Here is a 19,460-nt window from a genome sequence, read left to right as displayed (position 1 = left end):
ACAGGTGTGAGCCATTGATGGGCACCTTTAGAATCAAGGAGGCATTGGTTCTAGGAAGGGTGAGTGAATGACAGTAAATAATACCACAAGGCTGGATGTCAGTGGCTTAAGCCTGGAATCCTAGGTACTCAGGAGGATGAGATCTGAGGATCACGGTTCAAAGCCAGCCCAGGCAGGAAAGGCCCTGAGACTCTGATCTCCAATAAACCATTAGAAAACCAGAAGTGGTGCTGTGTGTGGCTCAAGTGGTAGAGAGCTGGCCTTGAGCTGAAGAGCTGAGGGGCAGCGCCCAGGCCCAGAGTTCAAGACCCACAACCGACAACAAAACCAACAGCAGTTCGTGACAGCCCACCTGATCAACACCTGTGAGTTCATAGTCATACCAATACTTGAAAAAGTACTTAACTGAACAACAGCCAGCTCCTGTTTACAGAACAGCAATAAAACCACAAACCACGGAGGCAAGCAACTCCTTAATAACTGTTGCCAGGAAAAAACATAGGAGGATGCTAACATCAGTGGCGTAAAAACAGACTTAAACACAGAACGCAACAGCCAGTCACCCTGGCTACTCAGGAGGCTGAGAGCTGAGGACCGAGGTTCGAGGCCAGCCCCCGGGGCCGGAAAATCAGGCAACTCAACCTCCAATCAACCACCCAGAGGCCCAGGAGCGGCGGTGTGGCGCGGGCCGCGCACCGGCCCTGGTGGAAAAGCTCCGGGGCAGCGCGGGCCGCGAGCGGGGCCCCTCGATCGCGCAGGCCCGAGGCGCCAGCGGGCCAGCCCCGCCGCGGCCTGGCCCCGCCGCGGCCTCTCCACCCGCACGCCGGTTTTTCTTCTTTTAAAACTGCAATGCTACATGCAAGTGACTTACGCCTATAATCCTAGCTACTCAGAAGGTTGAGATATAAGAATAATGATTCAAAAGCCAGTCAAGGCAGCAAAGTCTATGACTCTTTACCACCAAAAATACAGAAATAGAGCTGTAGCTCAAGGGGTACAGCACAAGCTTCAAGATAAAAGCTAAGTGACAGAGTCCAGCCTCTGAGTTCAAGCCCCAGCACTGGCACAAAAACAATGAAAATGTAAATAATATCTTGAGACTTTTTTTTTTTTTGCCAGTCCTAGGGCTTGAACTCAAGGTTTGGGCACTGTCCCTGAGCTTCTTTTGTTCAAGGCTGGCACTCTACCACTTGAGCCACAGCACCACTTCTGGCTTTTTCTGTTATTTGGTGCTAAGGAACCGAATCCAGGGCTTTGTGCATGCTAGGCAAGCACTCTATCACTAAGTCATATTCCAAGCCCCCCCCCCCCCCCTCTATTTTTGAGATAAGGTCTTGCTACATTATGTAGTCCAGGTTGGCCCTGAATTTATGATCCTTCTGCCTTAGCCTCTTACCTTCTAGGATTACAAGAGTACATCAGCATGCTCTATCTTTACTCTTTATATTCTTCCCATCCCCTGCACTGGGGTAAAATGCTGGACATAAGAAATGGTATTCTGGATTCTTTTTGTTGTTGTTATTGGTTGTGGGGCTTGAACTCTGGGCCTGGGTGCTGTCCCTGCGCTCTTCAGTTCAAGGCCAGCACTCTACCACTTGAGCTGTCACAGCACCACTTCCAGTTTTCTAGTGGTTAACTGGAGGTAAGAGTCTCATGGACATTCCTGCCCAAGCTGGCAGATTTCAGAGGCCTCCTTAGTAGCAAGGATTACAGGTGTGAGCTACTGGCACCCAGCTTGTATTTTGGATTCTTAAACCTGTAGTAACCTCAAAAACAGGTTGGTCCTACTAGTAGACAATATAACTGCCTTTCTCCTTGTTTGTCTCTACCAGAGACTTGAAAGCCAAATCTTCATAATTCTGGCCTATGAAATGTTAATGATGTTTAGTGGGATACTTCTGGAAAATTAGTTTTTTTAAACACAGATCCTAAAGATTTATGTGTAATGGGGTTTGAACTCAGGGCCTGAGTACTGTTTCTTAGCCTTTTCATTCAAGGATAATGGTTCATTCAAGGATGACGCTCTACTTCTTGAGCAACAGCTCACTTCAAGCTTTTTCTGTAGTCTCACAGGTTTTCTGCCTGGCTGGCTTTGAACTCTGTCTGATCCTCTGATCTCAGCTTCTTGAGTATTTAGGAATACAGGTGTAAGCCACAACACCTGGCTGCAGTCTCACTTTTGAAAACATGATTCCCCTTTCTCCAGACTTACTGATGGTTGTAAAGACGCTGGTGAAGCAGAAATAGTCCACAGCATTGAGGGAGAGGAGATGGTACAGAAACTGCTCTCTCTCTTCTTCACAACGCAGGAAAGCATAGCGCTTATAGAGCTTCCTAAAGGGGAAAACAAACACATGATATACTTTCCATTATGCCTTGATTCCAAATTAATACATCTACCATATAAAACAAGAGACTTTCATCTCATACAGACAATTCAAACAATGAACATATCAACAGTTAAAGACTTTTTTTTTGGGGGGGGGGGGTCTGGTCCTGGGGCCTGAACTCTGGGCCTGGGAACTGTCCCTCAGCTCTTCAGCTCAAGGCTAGTGCTCTACCACTTGAGCCACAGTGCCACTTCTGGCTTTTTTCTTTTTTCTTATGTGGTGCTGAGGAATCCAACCCAGGGCCTCACGCATGCAAGGCAAGCACTCTACCACTGAGCCACCTTCCCAGCCCCCAGTTAAAGACTTTTGTTGTTGGTGGTGGGGCTTGAACTCTGAGCCTGGGTACTGTCCCTTAGCTCTTCAGCTCAAGGCAAATGCTTTACCACTTGAGCTACAGTGCCACTTTCAGTTTTCTGGTGATTTATTGGAGATAGGAGTCTCATGGACTTTCCTGCCAGGGCTGGCTTTGAACCATGATCCTCAGATCTCAGCCTCCTGAGTAGCTAGGATTACAGGTGACTTTTTTGGGGGGGAAGGGGTACTAGTACTGGGGCTTAAACTCCATGGCCTGGGGTGGATCCTTTAGTTTTTTCCACTGAAGAGCTCTACCACTTGAACCACAGCTCTACTTCTAGCTTTTTGCTGGTTAAAGATTAGAGTTTCAGGGATTTTCCTGCCTGGGATGACATTGAACCATGAACCTCAGATCTTAGCCTCTTGAGTAGCTAGGATTACAGGTGCCCATGAGTAAACTGTTGATCATACTGACAAGGGTTTAAAAACAATGGCAGAAGCTGGTGCTAGTAGCTCACTCCTGTAATCCTAGCTACTCAGGAGACTGAGATCTGAGGATCTCGGTTGAAAGCCAGCCATGGCAGGAAAGGCCATGAGACTTTTATCTCCAATAAACTACTGAAAAAGCCAGAAGTGGCACTGTGGTTCAAGTGATAGAGCACTAGCCTTGAGCTGAAGAGCTGAGAGACAGCACGCAGGCTCAGACTTCAAGCCCCACAACCAAGGAAAAAAACAACAACAATAACAATAACAAAAAAACAATGGCAGAGCCAGGTGCCAGTGGCTCACACCTGTAATCCTAGCTGAGTAGAAGTTCAAAGCCAGCCTGGGCAGGAAAGTCCAAAAGACTCTTTTTTTTTCTGCTGGTTGTGGGGCCTGAACTCGGCCTGGGCGTTGTCCCTCAGCTGTTCAGCTCAAGGCTAGTGCTCTACCACTTGAGCCACAGTACCATTTCCAGCTTTTCTGCATATGTGGTGCTGAGGAATTGAACGCAGGGCCTCATGCCACCTTCCCAGCCCTTCCATAAGACTCTTATCTCCAGATAGCTGGGGGTGTGTGTGGGGAGGGTGTGTGGGGAGGGGGGTGGGGGGGGAGGAGGTGAGTGGAGCTATAGCTTAAAGTGGTAGAGAGATAATCTTGAGCAAAAATTGCTCAGAGACAGCATCCAGGACCCGAGTTCTAGTCCCACAACCACCAAAAACAAAATAAAACAAAGGCTATAAGAAGGATTACAGGTATGAGCCAGCAGCTTTTGGCTTTAGTTTTTTTTTGGGGGGGGGTGGGGTAGGGTAGGATAGGAAATTGGGGTTTGAATTTAGCAATCTGTGGTTGCAAATCAGGTACTCTACCACTTGAACCATACCCCTAGTCCTATTTGGGTTTAGGTATTTTTCTATAGGGTCTCATCTTTTTGCTCAGAGCCAGCCTTAGACTATGATTCTCCTACCTAGGCCTTCCGCTGTATCTGTGATTATAAAGATGTGTATTACCATATACGGCTTTGTTGAGATGGGTTCTTGCCATTGTGCCTAGGCTGGCCTCAGATATCAATTCTTCTGATCTCTGCCTCTGGAGTAGCTAGTATTAGGTGTGACTGAGTAAGCTGGGATTATAGGTGTGATCAACCATGCCCTGCCCAGCCACTCCAGGCTTTGTTGTGAGTTTTACAGTACAAGGTTTATATTAATTCGTGTATCCTTCAGATGTTACTGTCAGCTTGTGTGGACTAGTCAGCTTCCTCCCGCACCCCATTACAGCGTAGCAATCTGTTCTTTGGCTGTGCAATCTGGTGTACACTCCCAGAATGATCAAGTATTACAACCATGAAGTTTTACAACCATGAATTTTCTGGAGCACATTGTCTATAGGACAATAATAATACACGTGGCTTGTGAATTAGCAATTCACACTGAGACACCAGTTAGTCAGCTTACATGATACGGTCACAATGTGCTCTGCCAGCACACACTTCAGGGGAGCAGAAATGGTTCTGAAAGGCCTGGTCTTACTTGGTGAGCGGCTGGTTAGAGAGCAGCTGTTTGAGGTGCTGGGACAGAAGCTTCTTTTCCAGGGACAATCTGATCCATGCCCGAGCACGCCCCACATCAGTCTTGATCTCACTCATGCTCTGAATGTGCCTAGAGAACACAGACAACAATGAAGGCTTGGCTCTGTGTGGCTTGGAGCCTATGGACAGATTATAGGAACCACAAGACAGGAAAGCTCTTTTTGCCATCACCCACAATGTGAAGGCTGGCTAAACTCAGCCAGTCTGCATTCACAAAGCCAGCCCATGTCACCTCTGCATGGCAACTCGAGCTCACAGGCAGCATCTTATAAGGAATTATCTACACTCATGAGCTTGGCAGCTTTATGTATTTTTTTTTATTTTTATGGCAGTACTGGAGTTTTGAAGTCAGGGCTCTGAGCTTATTAGGCAGGTGCTCTGCCTCCTGAAAGCCACCCCTCCAACCCACTTTTTAAGGCTTTTGATTTTTTTTTTTTGTTTTGGTCTCAAAACACTTATAAATATTTATTTGCTTATTCCAGACCCTCAAGATATAAAAAAATAAGACAATCAGAATAGTCAAGTTTGTATTCACAGTGCATTTTGCCACAAGTTTAATCTACTGAGTTATTTTTCATGTGGTCTCAGATACCACATAGAAAATACAAAATCTTACTATTTAGGATATTAGGTAAGTCCAGCTATACTGTGTTGATGATCTTAAAAACTGGGCCAGGCACTGGTGGCTCATGCCTGTAATCCTAGCTACTCAGGAGGCTGAGATCTGAGGATCGTGGTTCAAAGCCAGCCTTGGCAAGAACGTCTGTGAGACTCTTATCTCCAATAAACTACCAGAAAACCAGAAGTGGCACTGTGGTTCAAGTGGTAGAGCACTAGCCTTGAGCTGAAGAGCCAAGGGATAGTGCCCAGGCCTAGAGTTCAAGCCCTACCACCCACAAAAAAAAAAAAAAAATTGGAAGAGGCTTGGAAAATTGCATGGTTATTATACATTACAAAACTGATGTACCTGACATCAATGAACTATTGCATATGTACAAAAATTACTATTCCAGTGAGTCTGAATCTATTTTCCTAAATGATTTTCCTCCTAAGGAAGGAAGGAAAGGAAGAAGAGCAAGAGCAAGGCAGGCCTAAGGACAGGATAGGCTGTGAAGCATGGCAGAGTAGCATCATGGAGGCTGTTTCTGTCATCCCCAGGTCTACCTTTTTTTCCTTCGATTATAGTTACAAAAATCTCTTCCAACACTTGTGGACTAATAAGAATTAGCAGGAGCCGGGCACTGTAATCCTAGCTGCTCAGGAGGCTGAGATCTGAGGATCTCGGTTCAAAGCCAGCTCCGGCAGGAAAGTCCGGGAGACTTTTTTTTTTTTATTGTGAAAATACCATACAGAGTGGTTACAATTACATGGGCAAGATAATGAATACATTTCTTATCAAGCATTGTTGCTTCCTCCTTTGTTTCCCCTTCCCATCCCTTCCAATCACCCCCCCAGCCAAAGTTGTAAAGTTCGTTTTTTGACATAACAATTTGTACATCTCATTGTTGCAATGGGTCCACCTGTATCTCTATTTAAATGATTTGATTTTTCCCTTCCCCTCCACAAATTATACCAACATCAAATACAGTAAAAGCAGGGGTTATACCATGGGAGAGGGACACACAACAAAGAAATCACCTTATAAATATGTTAGAAACAATTCCATGAAAGCAAAAATATATGAATACTGGGCTGGGAAGGTGGCTCAGTGGTAGAGCGCTTGCCTTGCATGCCTGAGGTCCTGGGTTCAGCACCACATAAGAAAAAAGAAAAAAGCCGGAAGTGGCGCTGTGGCTCAAGTGGTAGAGCACTAGCCTTGAGTTGAAGAGCTGAAGGACAGTTCCCAGGCCCAGAGTTCAGGCCCCATGACTGGACCCCCCCCCCCCCAAAAAAAAAAACAAAAAAAATAGTTGAATACTTATCTTGAGGTTCATTTCACCTAATCCGTGAGACTCTTACCTCCAATAAACCACTAGAAAACCAGAAGTGGTGCTGTGGCTCAAGCTATAGAGTGCTCCCCTTGAGCTGAAGAGCACAGGGACAGTGCCCAAGCCCAGAGTTCAAGCCCCATGACCGACAAAAAAAAAAAAAAGAATTAGCAGGAAGTGGTGCAGTAGCTCAAGTGGTAGAGTGCTTACTTTGAGCTGAAGGGCTCAGGGACAGCTCCCAGGCCCAGAGTTCAAGCCCCATGACCAACAAAAAAGAAAAAAAAGAAAAAGAAATTCAGGCTGGGAAGGTGGTTCAGTGGTAGAGTGCTTGCCTCGCTTGCATGAGGCCCTGGGTTCGATTCCTCAGCACCACATAAACAGAAAAAGCCAGAAGTGGTGCTGTGGCTCAAGTGGTAGAGTGCTAGCTAGCCTTGAGCTGAAGAGTGAGCCCAGAGTTCAAGTCTCACAACTGACCAAAAAAAAAAAAAAAAAAGATTAAAAAAAAAGAATAAGCATCAAATACAATCTGCTTTTTGTCTTTTTTGTGTGCCAGTCCTGAAGCTTGAACTCCAGTCCTTGCACTGTCCTTGAGCTTTTCTACCCTAGACTAGCACTCTATGACTTGAGCCACAGCCACTTCCAGCAACTAAGCTAGAAAGACAACCAACTAATTGGGAAAAAATATTTACCAGCAATATATCAGACAAGGGGTTAACATCCTGTATATACAGGGAACTCAAGAAACTAATCCCTCCCAAACCTAACAAACCAATTACTAAATGGGCAAGGGAACTAAAGAGGGACTTTTCAAATGAAGAAATAAAAATGGCAAAGAAACACATGAGGAAATGTTCATCATCTCTGGTGGTGAAGGAAATGCAAATAAAGACAACCCTGAGATACCACCTTACCCCAGTCAGAATGTCCCACATCCACAAATCAGCCAACGACAAATGCTGGAGGGGATGTGGAGAAAGAGGAACCCTATTACACTGCTGGTGGGAATGTACACTTATACAACCACTTTGGAAAGCAGTCTGGAGGGTCCTTAGAAAGCTAAAGATTGACCTCCCTTATGACCCAGTCATACCACTTCTAGGCATCTACCCTGAACAACAGGAACCAATATACAAGGACACGTGCACCTCCATGTTTATTGCAGCACTGTTTGCAATAGCTAGGATATGGAAACAACCTAGATGCCCCACCACAGATGAATGGATCCAAAAATTGTGGTATCTGTACACAATGGAATATTATGCAGCCATTAGAAATGACAAAATAATGGCATTTGCAGGGAAATGGATGGAGCTAGAAGGAATCATGTTGAGCGAGGTAAGCCAAGAAAGAAGAGACAAACGGTACATGGTCTCCCTGATAAGTGGATGCTAAATCCAAAATGTTAGGTGATACGACAAAACTAACAGGACTTAAGAAACTCCCGCTCATCTGGTTGAACCACTACTAAATATCCCCATGCTGCTGATCACAAATATGGTATATAACATGTGAACACTGTTATATATTACAGACTGTGGTAGACAATTTGCTCCAGGGAAGTTAGAATGAACTTGTGACTTTGAAATTATGTAATCATTTAATCACAATCAAAAAAAAAAAAAAAGAACCTCGGGGAAGGGAGGGAGGGAGGGGATGGTAGGGGGAAAACAATGGAGGGGGTAACAATGTTCAAGAGGAAGTGTACTCATTACCTCACTCATGTAACTGTAACCCTCTGTATAGTAGCTTTACAATTAAAAAAAAAAAAATCTAAAAAAAAAAAAAAAAACATTAAGGGAAGAGGTGGATCAAAGTGGGGTGAGAATGCTGGAGGGGTGACACTGATCAAGATGCATTGCATTCATAGCCTGCTTTATCCAACGGTAGCTCCTCTGCACAACTACATAAAGATCAGAACAATTTTTTAGTGAAACTTTCTCATACTGTGTCTACAGTGAAACTGTACACATCTATATAGCACCTCTGCCCATGGTACATACGACCTTGTTCCCTAAAGCCTCAAATGAATCGGTTCTTATTTTAAATCACTGGTAACCCTAACAAATGACTTTCTTTTATTTTCATTTCTTACGTAATTGTGAAGCTCAATATTTTCTGTATTTGTAGGGCATTTGCACTTATTTTATAAGTCACATTTTTTATGTTTTTTTTTTTTTCTAGTAGAGTATTTACCTTTTGGCCAATTACTGAAATGTTTTTATCTTTTAGGGATATTGGTCCTTTATCACATACAAAATTTTCATAAATTCTGGCCACTGGGCCACTTTATTATTTCAATATTCTCTAGTGTTTATTAGATGACAGAGGAAAATATCAAGCATATTTGCCTATAATGAAATCTACAATAAATGGAATTCTATGCCTCCATCAGAAAGAATGACACTGCCCCATTTGTAGGAAATGGAAAGACTTGGAAAAAATTATATTAAGTGAAGTAAACTAGGCCCAAAGAAACATAGGTCCCATGGTTTCCCTTATCTGCAATAACTAGTATATGTCTGAGACAAGCAGTAAAGGTCAGATAAGTTGATGTTAGGTGAAATGAACTCCAAGATAAGGACTCAAATGGTTTTCTCTTGCTATTGTTTCTAACATATTTATAAGATGATTTCTTTGTTGCTTTGTATGTCCCTCCCCCATGATATAACTCCTGTTTTCACTGTATTTGATGTTGGTATAATTTGTGGAGGGGAAGGGAAAAAACAAATTGTTTAAATAGGGATACAGGTGGACCTATTGCAACAATGAAATGTACAAGACATTATGTCGAAAAATAAACAACTTGGTGGGGGGGGGGGCAGGAGGAAGATGGGGGAGGGGGGGAGATGGGAAGGGATGAGAAGGGGAAACAATGGAGGAGTCAACAATGCTTGATAAGAAATGTACTCATTATCTTGCCCATGAAGTTGTAACCCTTCTGCACAGTATTTTCACAATAAAAAAAAAGAAAGAAAGCAAAAAAAAAAAAAAAAGCCTTCTTCATCTGAAAAAAATCTATTTGGGATTTATTTTTTGTGCCAATTCTGGGACTTGAACTCAGGTCCTGGGTACTCTTCCTGAGCTTTTTAATTTTAATTTTATTTTATGTATTTTTTGCCAGTCCTGGGGTTTGAACTCAGGGCCTGGGCACTGTCCCTGAACTTCTTTTTGCTCAAGGCTAGCACTCTACAGTGCCACTTCTGGCTTTTTCTGTTTATGTGGTACTGAGGATTTGAATCCAGGGCTTCATGCATGTGAGACAAGCACTCTACCACTAAGCCACATTCCCAGCCTGCTTTTTAATTTTTATTATCTATTTATTACTCAAGGTTAGTCCTCTACAGCTCCACTTCTGGATTTTTGATGGTTAAGAGTCTCACAGACTTTTCCTTCCTGGCTGACTTGAAACTGTAATCCTCAGATCTTGGTCTCTTGAGTAGTCAGGATTACAGGTATGAGCTACAGGTGCCTGGCTGTTTTGGATATCTTAATGCCTCTGAAGATTTCTTTTTTTTTTTTTGTCGGTCATGGGGCTTGAACTCTGGGCTTGGCTGCGTCCTTGAGTTCTTCAGCTCAAGGTGAGTACTCTACCACTTGAGCCACAGCGCCACTTCCAGTTTTCTAGTTTCTACTTTATTGGAAATAGTCTCATGGACTTTCCTGCCCGGGTTGGCTTTGAACCGTGATCCTCAGATCTCAGCATCCTGAGTAGCTAGGATTACAGGCGTGGGTCAGGTGCCCGGCACCTAAGGCCAGTTAGTGAGAAATAAAAATGTTCAGATTTGTATTTGTTTCAAACAAAATCTGCTGACAGTAAGTTTAGAGTCAAGTAACCTGTTATTATTTGACCACCTTTTTTTTTGCCTGTATCTGTAGATAGTTGATATTTAAGGGAGTTAAAAACAAACAAACAAAAGTTATATAACAGATAAGAAATAGTTTAGAAAACTCGGTTGGATTTAATGTAGAAAAAATATAATAGCATAGATATCAGTGATCAATCAGTGATAGAAATGATAAATCAAGCCGGGCTTTGGTGGCTCATGCCTGTAATCCTAGCTACTCAGGAGGCTAAGATCTGAAGGTCCCAGTTTAAAGCCAGCCAGGGCAGTAAAGTGTATGAGACTCTTATCACCCATAAACCACAAGAAAACTGGAAGTGGCGCTGTGGCTCAAGTGGTAGAATGCTTCCCTTGAGCTGAAAAGCTGAGGGACAGCTCTTCAAGCCCTATGACCGATTAAAAATAAAAGATAAATCAATGATTAAAAAATGCTTTCTTCTAAATATGTAAGGAAAAATACATGTAGCCATATATATTTGAGCTAGTTAGGTGATAAACTATAAAATGCTTTCAAGTTATCATCATTTTAACATATGCAAAAAATACCTCATGTCTTGGATGAGAGAGACCCTGAGTGTAGGTAACATAACTCCTGAATCAGACTTTCTTCTTTCTGGTCCAAGGGCAACTATGGAAAAGCATCAGCAAAATATTAATTAGAAAAAAATAACAGAAAGAACTTTAATCTGTGGCTATATTTAGACAGTTACAATAATTTTTATAGAAGTTCACCTAGCAAATAAGGCAAAGTGTGCAAATTCTGGTCCTAATGACTACTCATTTTCTACAGCTACTCATTCTAATAGCATAATTACAGAAAACAATCTCTAAATTAAGGTACTAGGTATGTCAATCTTTATCTCTGGACTCATGAAGTAGAAATATACAGATTAAAATCTGGAAAAAGTGCTAAAAATAAAATAACATGTTAGATTGGGCACTGGTGACTCACACCTGTAATCCTAGCTATTTAGGAGGTTGAGACCTGAGGATCATGGTTTGAAGCCACCCAGCAGGAAAGTCTGTGAGACTCTATCTCCAACTGTTCACCAAAAACATGGAAGTGAAGATGTGGGTCAAGTTGTTAAGTGCCAGTCTTGAGTGAATAAGTTAAGGGATAGCTCTCAGAGGTTGGGTTCAAGCTCTAGTAGCTCACATGCATGTACACATACATACATACATACACAAATACACACAAAGAAAAAGAAAAGAAAGCTCTGAACAACTGGTGCGATTCAGTGGTAGAGCATCTTTTTGGTCACTGGTTTGATTAAAAAAAAAAAAAAAGGCAAGCTAGGTGGCGGTGGCTCATGTATGTAATCCTAGCTACTCAGAAAGATGAGATCTGAGGCTCGAGGTTCTAAGCCAGACTGAGCAGAAAAGTCCCCAGGAGACTTTTAACTCCAACTAACCACTCAAAAACCGGAAACTGCTGTGGCTCAAGGGGAAGAGCACTAGCCTTGAGCAAAAAAAGCAGTTCAGGGACAGTGCCCAGGCCCTGAATTCAAGCCCCACAACTCATAAAAACAACAAAAAACAAACAGACTGGGCACTGGTGGCTTATGCTTGTAATCTTAGTTACTCATGAGGGTGAGACCTGAGGATCGCAGTTCAAAGCCAGCTTGGGCAGGAAAGTCTATGAGATTCTATCTCCAATTAATCACTAGAAAACCAGAATTGAAGCTGTGGTTCAAAGTGGTAGAGCATTAGCTTTGACCTTAAAAAGTTCTGGGACAGGGCTGGGAAGGTGGCTCAGTGGTAGAGTGCTTGCCTTGCATGCATGAGGCCCTGGGTTCAATTCCTCAGCACCACATAAGCAGAAAAAGCCAGAAGTGGCATTGTGGCTCAAGTGGTAGAGCGCTAGCCTTGAGCTGAAGAGCTGAGGGACAGCGCCCAGGCCCAGAGTTCAGGCCCCACGACTGGCAAAAAAAAGAAAAGAAAAGAAAAACAAGGCTGGGAATGTGGCTTAGTGGTAGAGTGCTTGTCTATCATGCACAAAGCCCTGGAAGTAGTGCTGTGGCTCAAGTGGTACAGTGCTAGCCCTGAGCAAAAATAATCTCAGGGACAGTGCCCAGGCCTTGAGTTTGAGCCCAGGACTGCTCCCCCTGCCAAAAAAACCCCAAAAACAAAACAAACAAAAAGCAAGCAAGCTCCCTGCTATAAATACACACAGAACCACATAGACATCCTTTCTTTTTTGCAGGGAGGTGGGGTGGGGGTGGGGGGGGGGGGAGGGTGTCCTGAGGCTTAAACTTAGGACCTGGGCATTATCTCTGAGATTTTTTTGTTCAAGACTAGCTCTCTACCACTTGAGCCACAGCTCCACTTCCAGATTTTTTGGTGGGTAATTGGAAATAAGAATTTCATGGACATTCTAGCCCAGGCTAGCTTCAAACCCCATTCCTTGGATCTCCGCCTAAATACCTAGGATTATGGGTGTGAGCCACATGTACTTTAAATTAGCAGAATTATGATACTTCTAACATGAGATATCTTCTATAAATTGTAAGAGAATTTGACGTCTAATCTGAGTGTGGTGGTACATACCTGTATACAGGTGTGTATAAGCTATACACCCCAGGTACTTGAGAGGCTAAAGTGAGAGGATCTCCTGACCCTAGGAGTTTGAAACTAGCTAGGTATCACAGTGAGACTCCAGGGGCTGGGAAGTTGGCTCAGTGGTAGAGCGCTTGCCTTGCATGCCTGAGGCCCTGGGTTCGATTCCTCAGCACCACATAAGCAAAAAGAAAAAAGCCGGAAGTGGCGCTGTGGCTCAAGTGGTAGAGTGCTAGCCTTGAGCTGAAGAGCTGAGGGACAGCACCCAGGCCCAGAGTTCAGGCCCCACGAACCACAGTGAGACTCCATCATTCACAAATAGATAAATAACATACATACATAAGCAATTAAGTAATGATGGAAAAAGATTATGACTCTAGGAGAGGATTTTTGTTTTTGAGCTTAAACTCAGGGCCTTGTACTATTGCTTGGTTTTTGTGCTCAAGGCTAGTGCTCTAACACTTTGAGCCACAACGCCACTTCTGGTTTTCTGGTGGTTAATTGGAGATAAAAGTCTCATTCCTTTCCTGCCCGGGCTGGCTTTGAACTGTGATCCTTAGATCTCAACCTCACGAGTAGTTAGGATTATAGGCGTGAGCACTGGTGCCCAGCCCACCCATCTTTTATGTAAGACAAAAATGTACCCTGGCATTGTCCTTCACACTTTATGAGTTTTTCATATGTGTTACATTTTTTGATGGACACGACTAACTTGGTATAGCCAACATTACCTTCCCTGTTTTATGAGTAAGGAGGCAGAAGATCAGAGAGGTTAAGTGGCTTTCTACAGCTTTCCATTTAATAAATCACATTGATCACCTCTGCTTTACTCTACTTCTGGCAAGATGGGTAAGTTTCACTTGAGACAGGGAAGAGACAAACACAGCTACCCAGAACTGACGCTCCCTATGGTCTGGTGCTGCTTGCTCTGTGGAAACAATCTATCCCAAACCAGTGTGCACTCACCTGGTGATTCTGCAAGGTGCTCTTGCTTCTCTTCTCTGTCCTGAAACTGAATTAAATGTGACCACAAGGCCGACTTCCCCTGAAAATAAAAGGTTCATAAAGTTTTACTTAAAAAAAAAAAAAAAATCAAGAAGGGCTGGGTAGGTGGCTCAGTGGTAGAGCGCTTGCCTTCCATGCATGAGGCCCTGGGTTCAATTCCTCAGTACCACATAAGCAAAAAGAAAAAAGCCGGAAGTGGCGCTGTGGCTCAAGTGGTAGAGCGCTAGTCTTGAGCTGAAGAGCTCCTGTGGAGATGTCATCTTGTGGCTTTTTTAAAAATAAGGTTTTTATTGTGAAAAGACTGTACAGAAGGGTCCAATTACATGAGCAAGGTAATGAGTACATTTCTTATCAAGTATTGTTGCCTCTTCCTTTGTTTTTTCCCTACCATCCCTGCCCTCCCATCTCTATGACTACATTCCCCCTACCCCATCTTGTGGCTTTTTTCTCCCTGGATTTGAACTGTGATCCTCTAGCTCTCACCTTCCTGTGTAGTGAGGCTATAGGTGTGATCCCTGGCACCCAGCATGACTTAATTTTTTTTTTTTTTTTGGGTCCAGTCGTGGGGCCTGAACTCTGGGCCTGGGCGCTGTCCCTCAGCTCTTCAGCTCAAGGCTAGCACTCTGCCACTTGAGCCACAGCACCACTTCTGGCTTTTTTCTTTTTGCTTATGTGTTGCTGAGGAATCAAACTCAGGGCCTCATGCATGCAAGGCAAGCGCTCTACCACTGAGCCACCTTCCCAGCCAGCCTAGCATGATTTTTACAGTTATTTTTGGTGGAGCTAAGGATTGAAGCGGGGCCCTGTGCATTGTAGGCACATAACTACTAAGCAACACACAGAGGCCTAGTGACATTTTGAGGAGCATCTAACTCCTTCACCTTGTTGAGGAGCCTGGCAAGAGTCTGGCAAAGGGAAGAGAATCAGCTCAGCAGAAGGCCAGGAGGACTGGCATGGAGATGATTGAGGTCAGCTTGACTGTCACTTTGTTGGCTATAATTAGGTTACATTAGTATCCATGGAATTAAGGGGCTCTAGTAGCACAAAATACATATTTATATGTAGAATATTTGGGTGGAAAGAGGGAAGAAAACTGGCATAACCAGATAAAGAGAAAGGGGAGTCCCATGAGAAAAGGAGACTGAAGACCAGAGCAAAGAAACTATCTAAACTTTTCCACCCTTAAACACTGTATCACACATTGTGTGGGTCCCACAGAGCAATGAGCATGCAGTGAGTGTGGGATTTTCTTTTGCTATCATTTTATCATTTGTTCCCAAATCATTGCCTGATTGTTATGTTTCCCTTTTCTGGCATTAAAAAACTGGTGACACAAGCTGGGCACTGGTGGCTCACATCTGTAATCCTAGCTACTCAGGAAGCTGAGATCTGAGGATCACAGTTCAAAGCCAGCCCAGACAGGAACATCTGTGAGACTCTTATCTCTAATAAACCACCAGAAAACCAGAAGTGATGCTGTAGCTCAAGTGGTAGAGCCCTAGCCTTGAGCTGAAGAGCTAAAGGACAGCGCCCAGGACTAGAGTTCAAGCCCCACTACGGACAAAACAAAACAAAACTGGTGATACACTACTAGTCATTTGTAACAAAAGACAAAGCAACATAGGCTTTTTTTGTTTTGTTTCCTTATTGGCTTTTTTTCCCCTCAAGGTCACAGCTCCACTTTTGACTTTTTTCTGGTTAATTGGAGATTTTCTCACAGACTTTCCTTCCAGGATTAGCTTTGAATCTTGATCTTCAGATCTCAGACTTCCAAATAAATTTAGGATTATAGGCGCAAGTCCTAAGTGCCTGTCTGAAGATAGTGCCCCCGCCACGCCCCCCTCCCTGCTTTTTTTTTGGTCAGTGGTGGGGCTTAAAATCTGGGCCTGGGCACTGTCCCTCAGCTCTTCAGCTCAAGGCAAGCACTCTACCAATTGAGCCATAGCACCACTTCTGATATCCTGGTGGTTAATTGGAGATAACAGTCTTATGGATGTGCCTGTGTGGGCTAGCTTTGAACCATGATCATCAGATCTCAGCCTCCCGAGTAGCTAGGATTACAGGGGTGAGCCATAAGCGCCCAACTAAAGATGGCCTTTTAATGACATCTCCTTCTCTATGTCACATTTCTTACAGATCTCCTAATGGACTATGACATGAGCAGTTACCTGCTTGACCTGCAAGCCATGACTCCATATCCTCTCCAGCAAGTCACAGAGGCTGGCGATCAGGGTGTTCTCCTCCAGACCAGTGATGTTTGCTTCCCCATGGCCCAGCTCCACTGCCTCATGTCCCATCTTCTCTACCAACATGCGCTTTGTCTGAAATATCACATGTGGTCAGTCATAATCCATCCCATAAGCGAGTCAATTACTGGCCTAAGAGACCTGAAGTCCCTTCGTTGTCTAAGTACAGATTTGTATTGTGTGTGTGCGTGTGTGTTTGTGTGTGGTGTGTGCTGTTTCTGGGGCTTATTTTCTGGGCATAGCCACTGTCCCTTTTGTGCTCAGGGATAGTACTCTACCACGGGAGTCACAGCTTCACACTTTCTACTCCTTTACTGCTTGAGCTAAGAGTTTCATGGACTGGCTTTGAACCACGATCCTTAGATTTCAGTCTCCTGAGTTGCTAGGTTTACAGTCGTGAGCCACTAGCACCCAGCCTAGTTATAGATATTTTAATCACCTTAGGGAAAATGTTTTGATTTCTAACTGCAATAATATCATCTGAGTATTACTATTATGTCAGAGAAATGGAGAGACACTAAAGAGAGACTGAGATATTTGCATAACATACCCATGTAGGAAAAGAGCTTTTATACAATAATTTTCTTTTTTGTGGGTCAAAAGGCTTGAGCTCAGGATCTGGGTGCTATCTCTGAACTCTTTTTGCTCAAGTTTAGCACTCTAACACGTGAGTCACAGCCCTACTTCCAGCTTTATTTGGTGCTTAATTGGAAAATAAAAAGTCTTGCTGACTTTTTTCCATTCTCCTGAGTAGCTAGGATTACAGTAGTGAGCCACCAGAACCTGGCAATGTCTTTTGATGGCAGAGAACACAAAGATGAGAAAAACTATGTGGGGCTCCCAGATTACTGGTATGGTGGGATTTCATGTAAGAATACATGCAAGATTCCTTTTAGGGAAGCTATGTCCCCAGTGGAGATTGACTCATCTCCTCTTAGCCATACTTCCCATCCCCAGCACAAGTGTAAATTCATACTGTCCAGCATCAGTAATACATACCTTCATTCTGCATTCTTTTAATAAGCCTTCCACAAATTTCCAGTTAGTCTGTGCAATTACTGCAGGAGAGAGGTCTGACAATTTGGGTTGCCTCAGGTTTTTTCCTAAACTTCGTGCCTCTTGCATATATTTCTAAAAATTAAGAGTATTTAAAAATATATAAGTATCATTTTCTGTTCTACTTAACCTTATACCAACAAATAGAGGAATAAGCGAGATATGGACAGGCTGGATTAGCGTGTGGCACTTTGGAGAAAGTGTTGTGCTCTGTTCTCCTAAATCTGTTAATTTGAAGTTTAAAATCATTCAGAACCATGTGGAGCTTACTTAGTACTTGTGTGTGTGTGTGTGTGTGTGTGTGTGTGTGTGTGTGTGTGTGTTTGTGCACTCCAGTATTGGGGCTTGATCTCAGGGCTCAGTACTATCCCTTAGCTTTTTTGCTTAAGGCTGGCTCTCTACCACTTAAGAAGCAGCTCCACTTGCAGTGTTTTGGTTTTTATATAGTTAACTGAAGATAGAGTCTCAAGCCAGGTGTCAATGGCTCATGCCTGTAATCCTAGTTACTCAGGAGGCTGAGATCTGAGGGTTGCAGTTCAAAGCCAGCCCAGGCAGGAAAGTCCATGAGCCTGTTTTTTTTTTGGGGGGGGGGGTCAGTCATGGGGCTTGAACTCTGGGGTTGGGCACTGTCCTTGCGCTCTTCAGCTCAAGGTGAGCGCTCTACCACTTGAGCCACAGCACCACTTTCAGTTTTCTAGTGGTTTATTGGAGATAAGAGACTCACGGACTTTCCTGCCCAGGCTGTCTTTGAACCGCAATCCTCAGATCTCAGCCTCCTGAGAAGCTAGTATTATAGGCGTGAGCCACCTGCGCCTGGCTAGTCCATGAGACTTTTACCTCCAATTAACCACAAGAAAACCAGAAGTAGTGCTTGTGGCTCAAAGAGGTAGAGCATTAGCTTTGAGCTAAAGAGCTCAGGGACAGCACTCAGGTCCAGACCAAGCTCCACAATGACCAAGAGAGAAAGAGGGAGAAAAAGAGGGGGGGGGGGAGAAGGAGAGAGAGGCAGAGAGGGAGAGGGAGAGGGTGGAGGAGAGGGAGAGAGGGAAAGAGAGAGCACACACGCATGCACAAAAGTACCTCAAGGACTTTCCTGCCTGGACTGGCTCCGAAACACAGTTCAAGTGTGAGCTACCAGCACTGGGCTTAGTTTAGTTTTTATTTTCTATTTATTTTTTCGTTGGCCGTGGGGCTTGAACTCAGGGCCTGGGTGCTGTCTCTGAGCTCTTTTGCACAAAGCTAGCACTCTAACCACTTTGAGACACAGAGCCACTTCTGAGTTTTGAGTGGTTAATTTGAGATAAAGAATTCCACCGGACTATTTTTTTTCCCTGGCTTCAAACCTCAATCCTAGATCTCAGCCTCCTGAGTAGCTAGGATTACAGGTATAAGACACCTAGTTTAGTGACTTAGATTACCTGACATATGAAAAGGCAGGTATCTGGTTTTAAGTGCAAATTCTGGAGAAGCCTAGTGGGTCTCAGATCATTTCTTTCCTCCACTCCTCTCTCCACACAAGAACTTCACATATCTGTCTAGCTTGGCCAGTTCTAATTAACATCCCAACAGTAAATCTAGAAGTTCTAGAACTGAGTAGATTGAAGGCCTTGCATACTTTCTTAGCTTTATTTTTGCCAAAAGCTAATACTCTACCACTTGAGCCCCGACTACTTTTGGCTTTCTGGTGAATAACGAGATCACAGTCTCCCAAATTTTCTTGCCTTGGCTGGCTTAGAACCCAGGCTTCTGGATTCATAAGTCTTAGCTCCCTGGGATGGCTTCTGAATGTCCAGATCTCAGCCTGCTGAGTAGCTAGTATTACAGGCTTCAGCCACCAGTGCCTAGCTTAAGTGCTACTTAATATAGGCTCCTCCTTAGTTTTCTAATAAACACTCGTATCCCTTAAATTGGTGCTGAACTTGTGAAAAGATCTTTCATAAAATTAAACTTTAATGACATAAACAGGGAAAAAATATGAGAAAGGCTCCTAAATTATTTGTGTTCTCAGGAAAACAGTGGTGAATGCAAGCTGGCATGTAGGGTCAGTAGGAAAAACTGGCTGGACATCAGGATTT

General features: G+C 43.7%; 1 protein-coding gene across 2 annotated transcripts in view; it reads right to left on the bottom strand.

Moving 5' to 3' along the window:
- Positions 1-19,460, bottom strand: part of Dennd5b (DENN domain containing 5B) — a 159,406-nt gene that overhangs the window by 27,691 nt on the left and 112,255 nt on the right. For both annotated transcript variants that reach the window (XM_042677655.1, XM_042677656.1), the window contains 6 exons: positions 17,329-17,460; positions 16,252-16,404; positions 14,045-14,123; positions 11,069-11,150; positions 4,694-4,822; positions 2,213-2,334 (listed from right to left, as the gene is read on the bottom strand). In XM_042677655.1, the coding sequence (XP_042533589.1) occupies positions 2,213-2,334; positions 4,694-4,822; positions 11,069-11,150; positions 14,045-14,123; positions 16,252-16,404; positions 17,329-17,460 (697 nt within the window). The remainder of the gene's footprint in view (positions 1-2,212; positions 2,335-4,693; positions 4,823-11,068; positions 11,151-14,044; positions 14,124-16,251; positions 16,405-17,328; positions 17,461-19,460) is intronic.

Source organism: Dipodomys spectabilis, unplaced genomic scaffold, assembly GCF_019054845.1.
Source record: "Dipodomys spectabilis isolate Male_0828 unplaced genomic scaffold, ASM1905484v1 ptg000039l, whole genome shotgun sequence".
Classification (NCBI taxonomy): domain Eukaryota; kingdom Metazoa; phylum Chordata; class Mammalia; order Rodentia; family Heteromyidae; genus Dipodomys; species Dipodomys spectabilis.
This window is presented reverse-complemented; position numbering and strand designations above follow the sequence as displayed.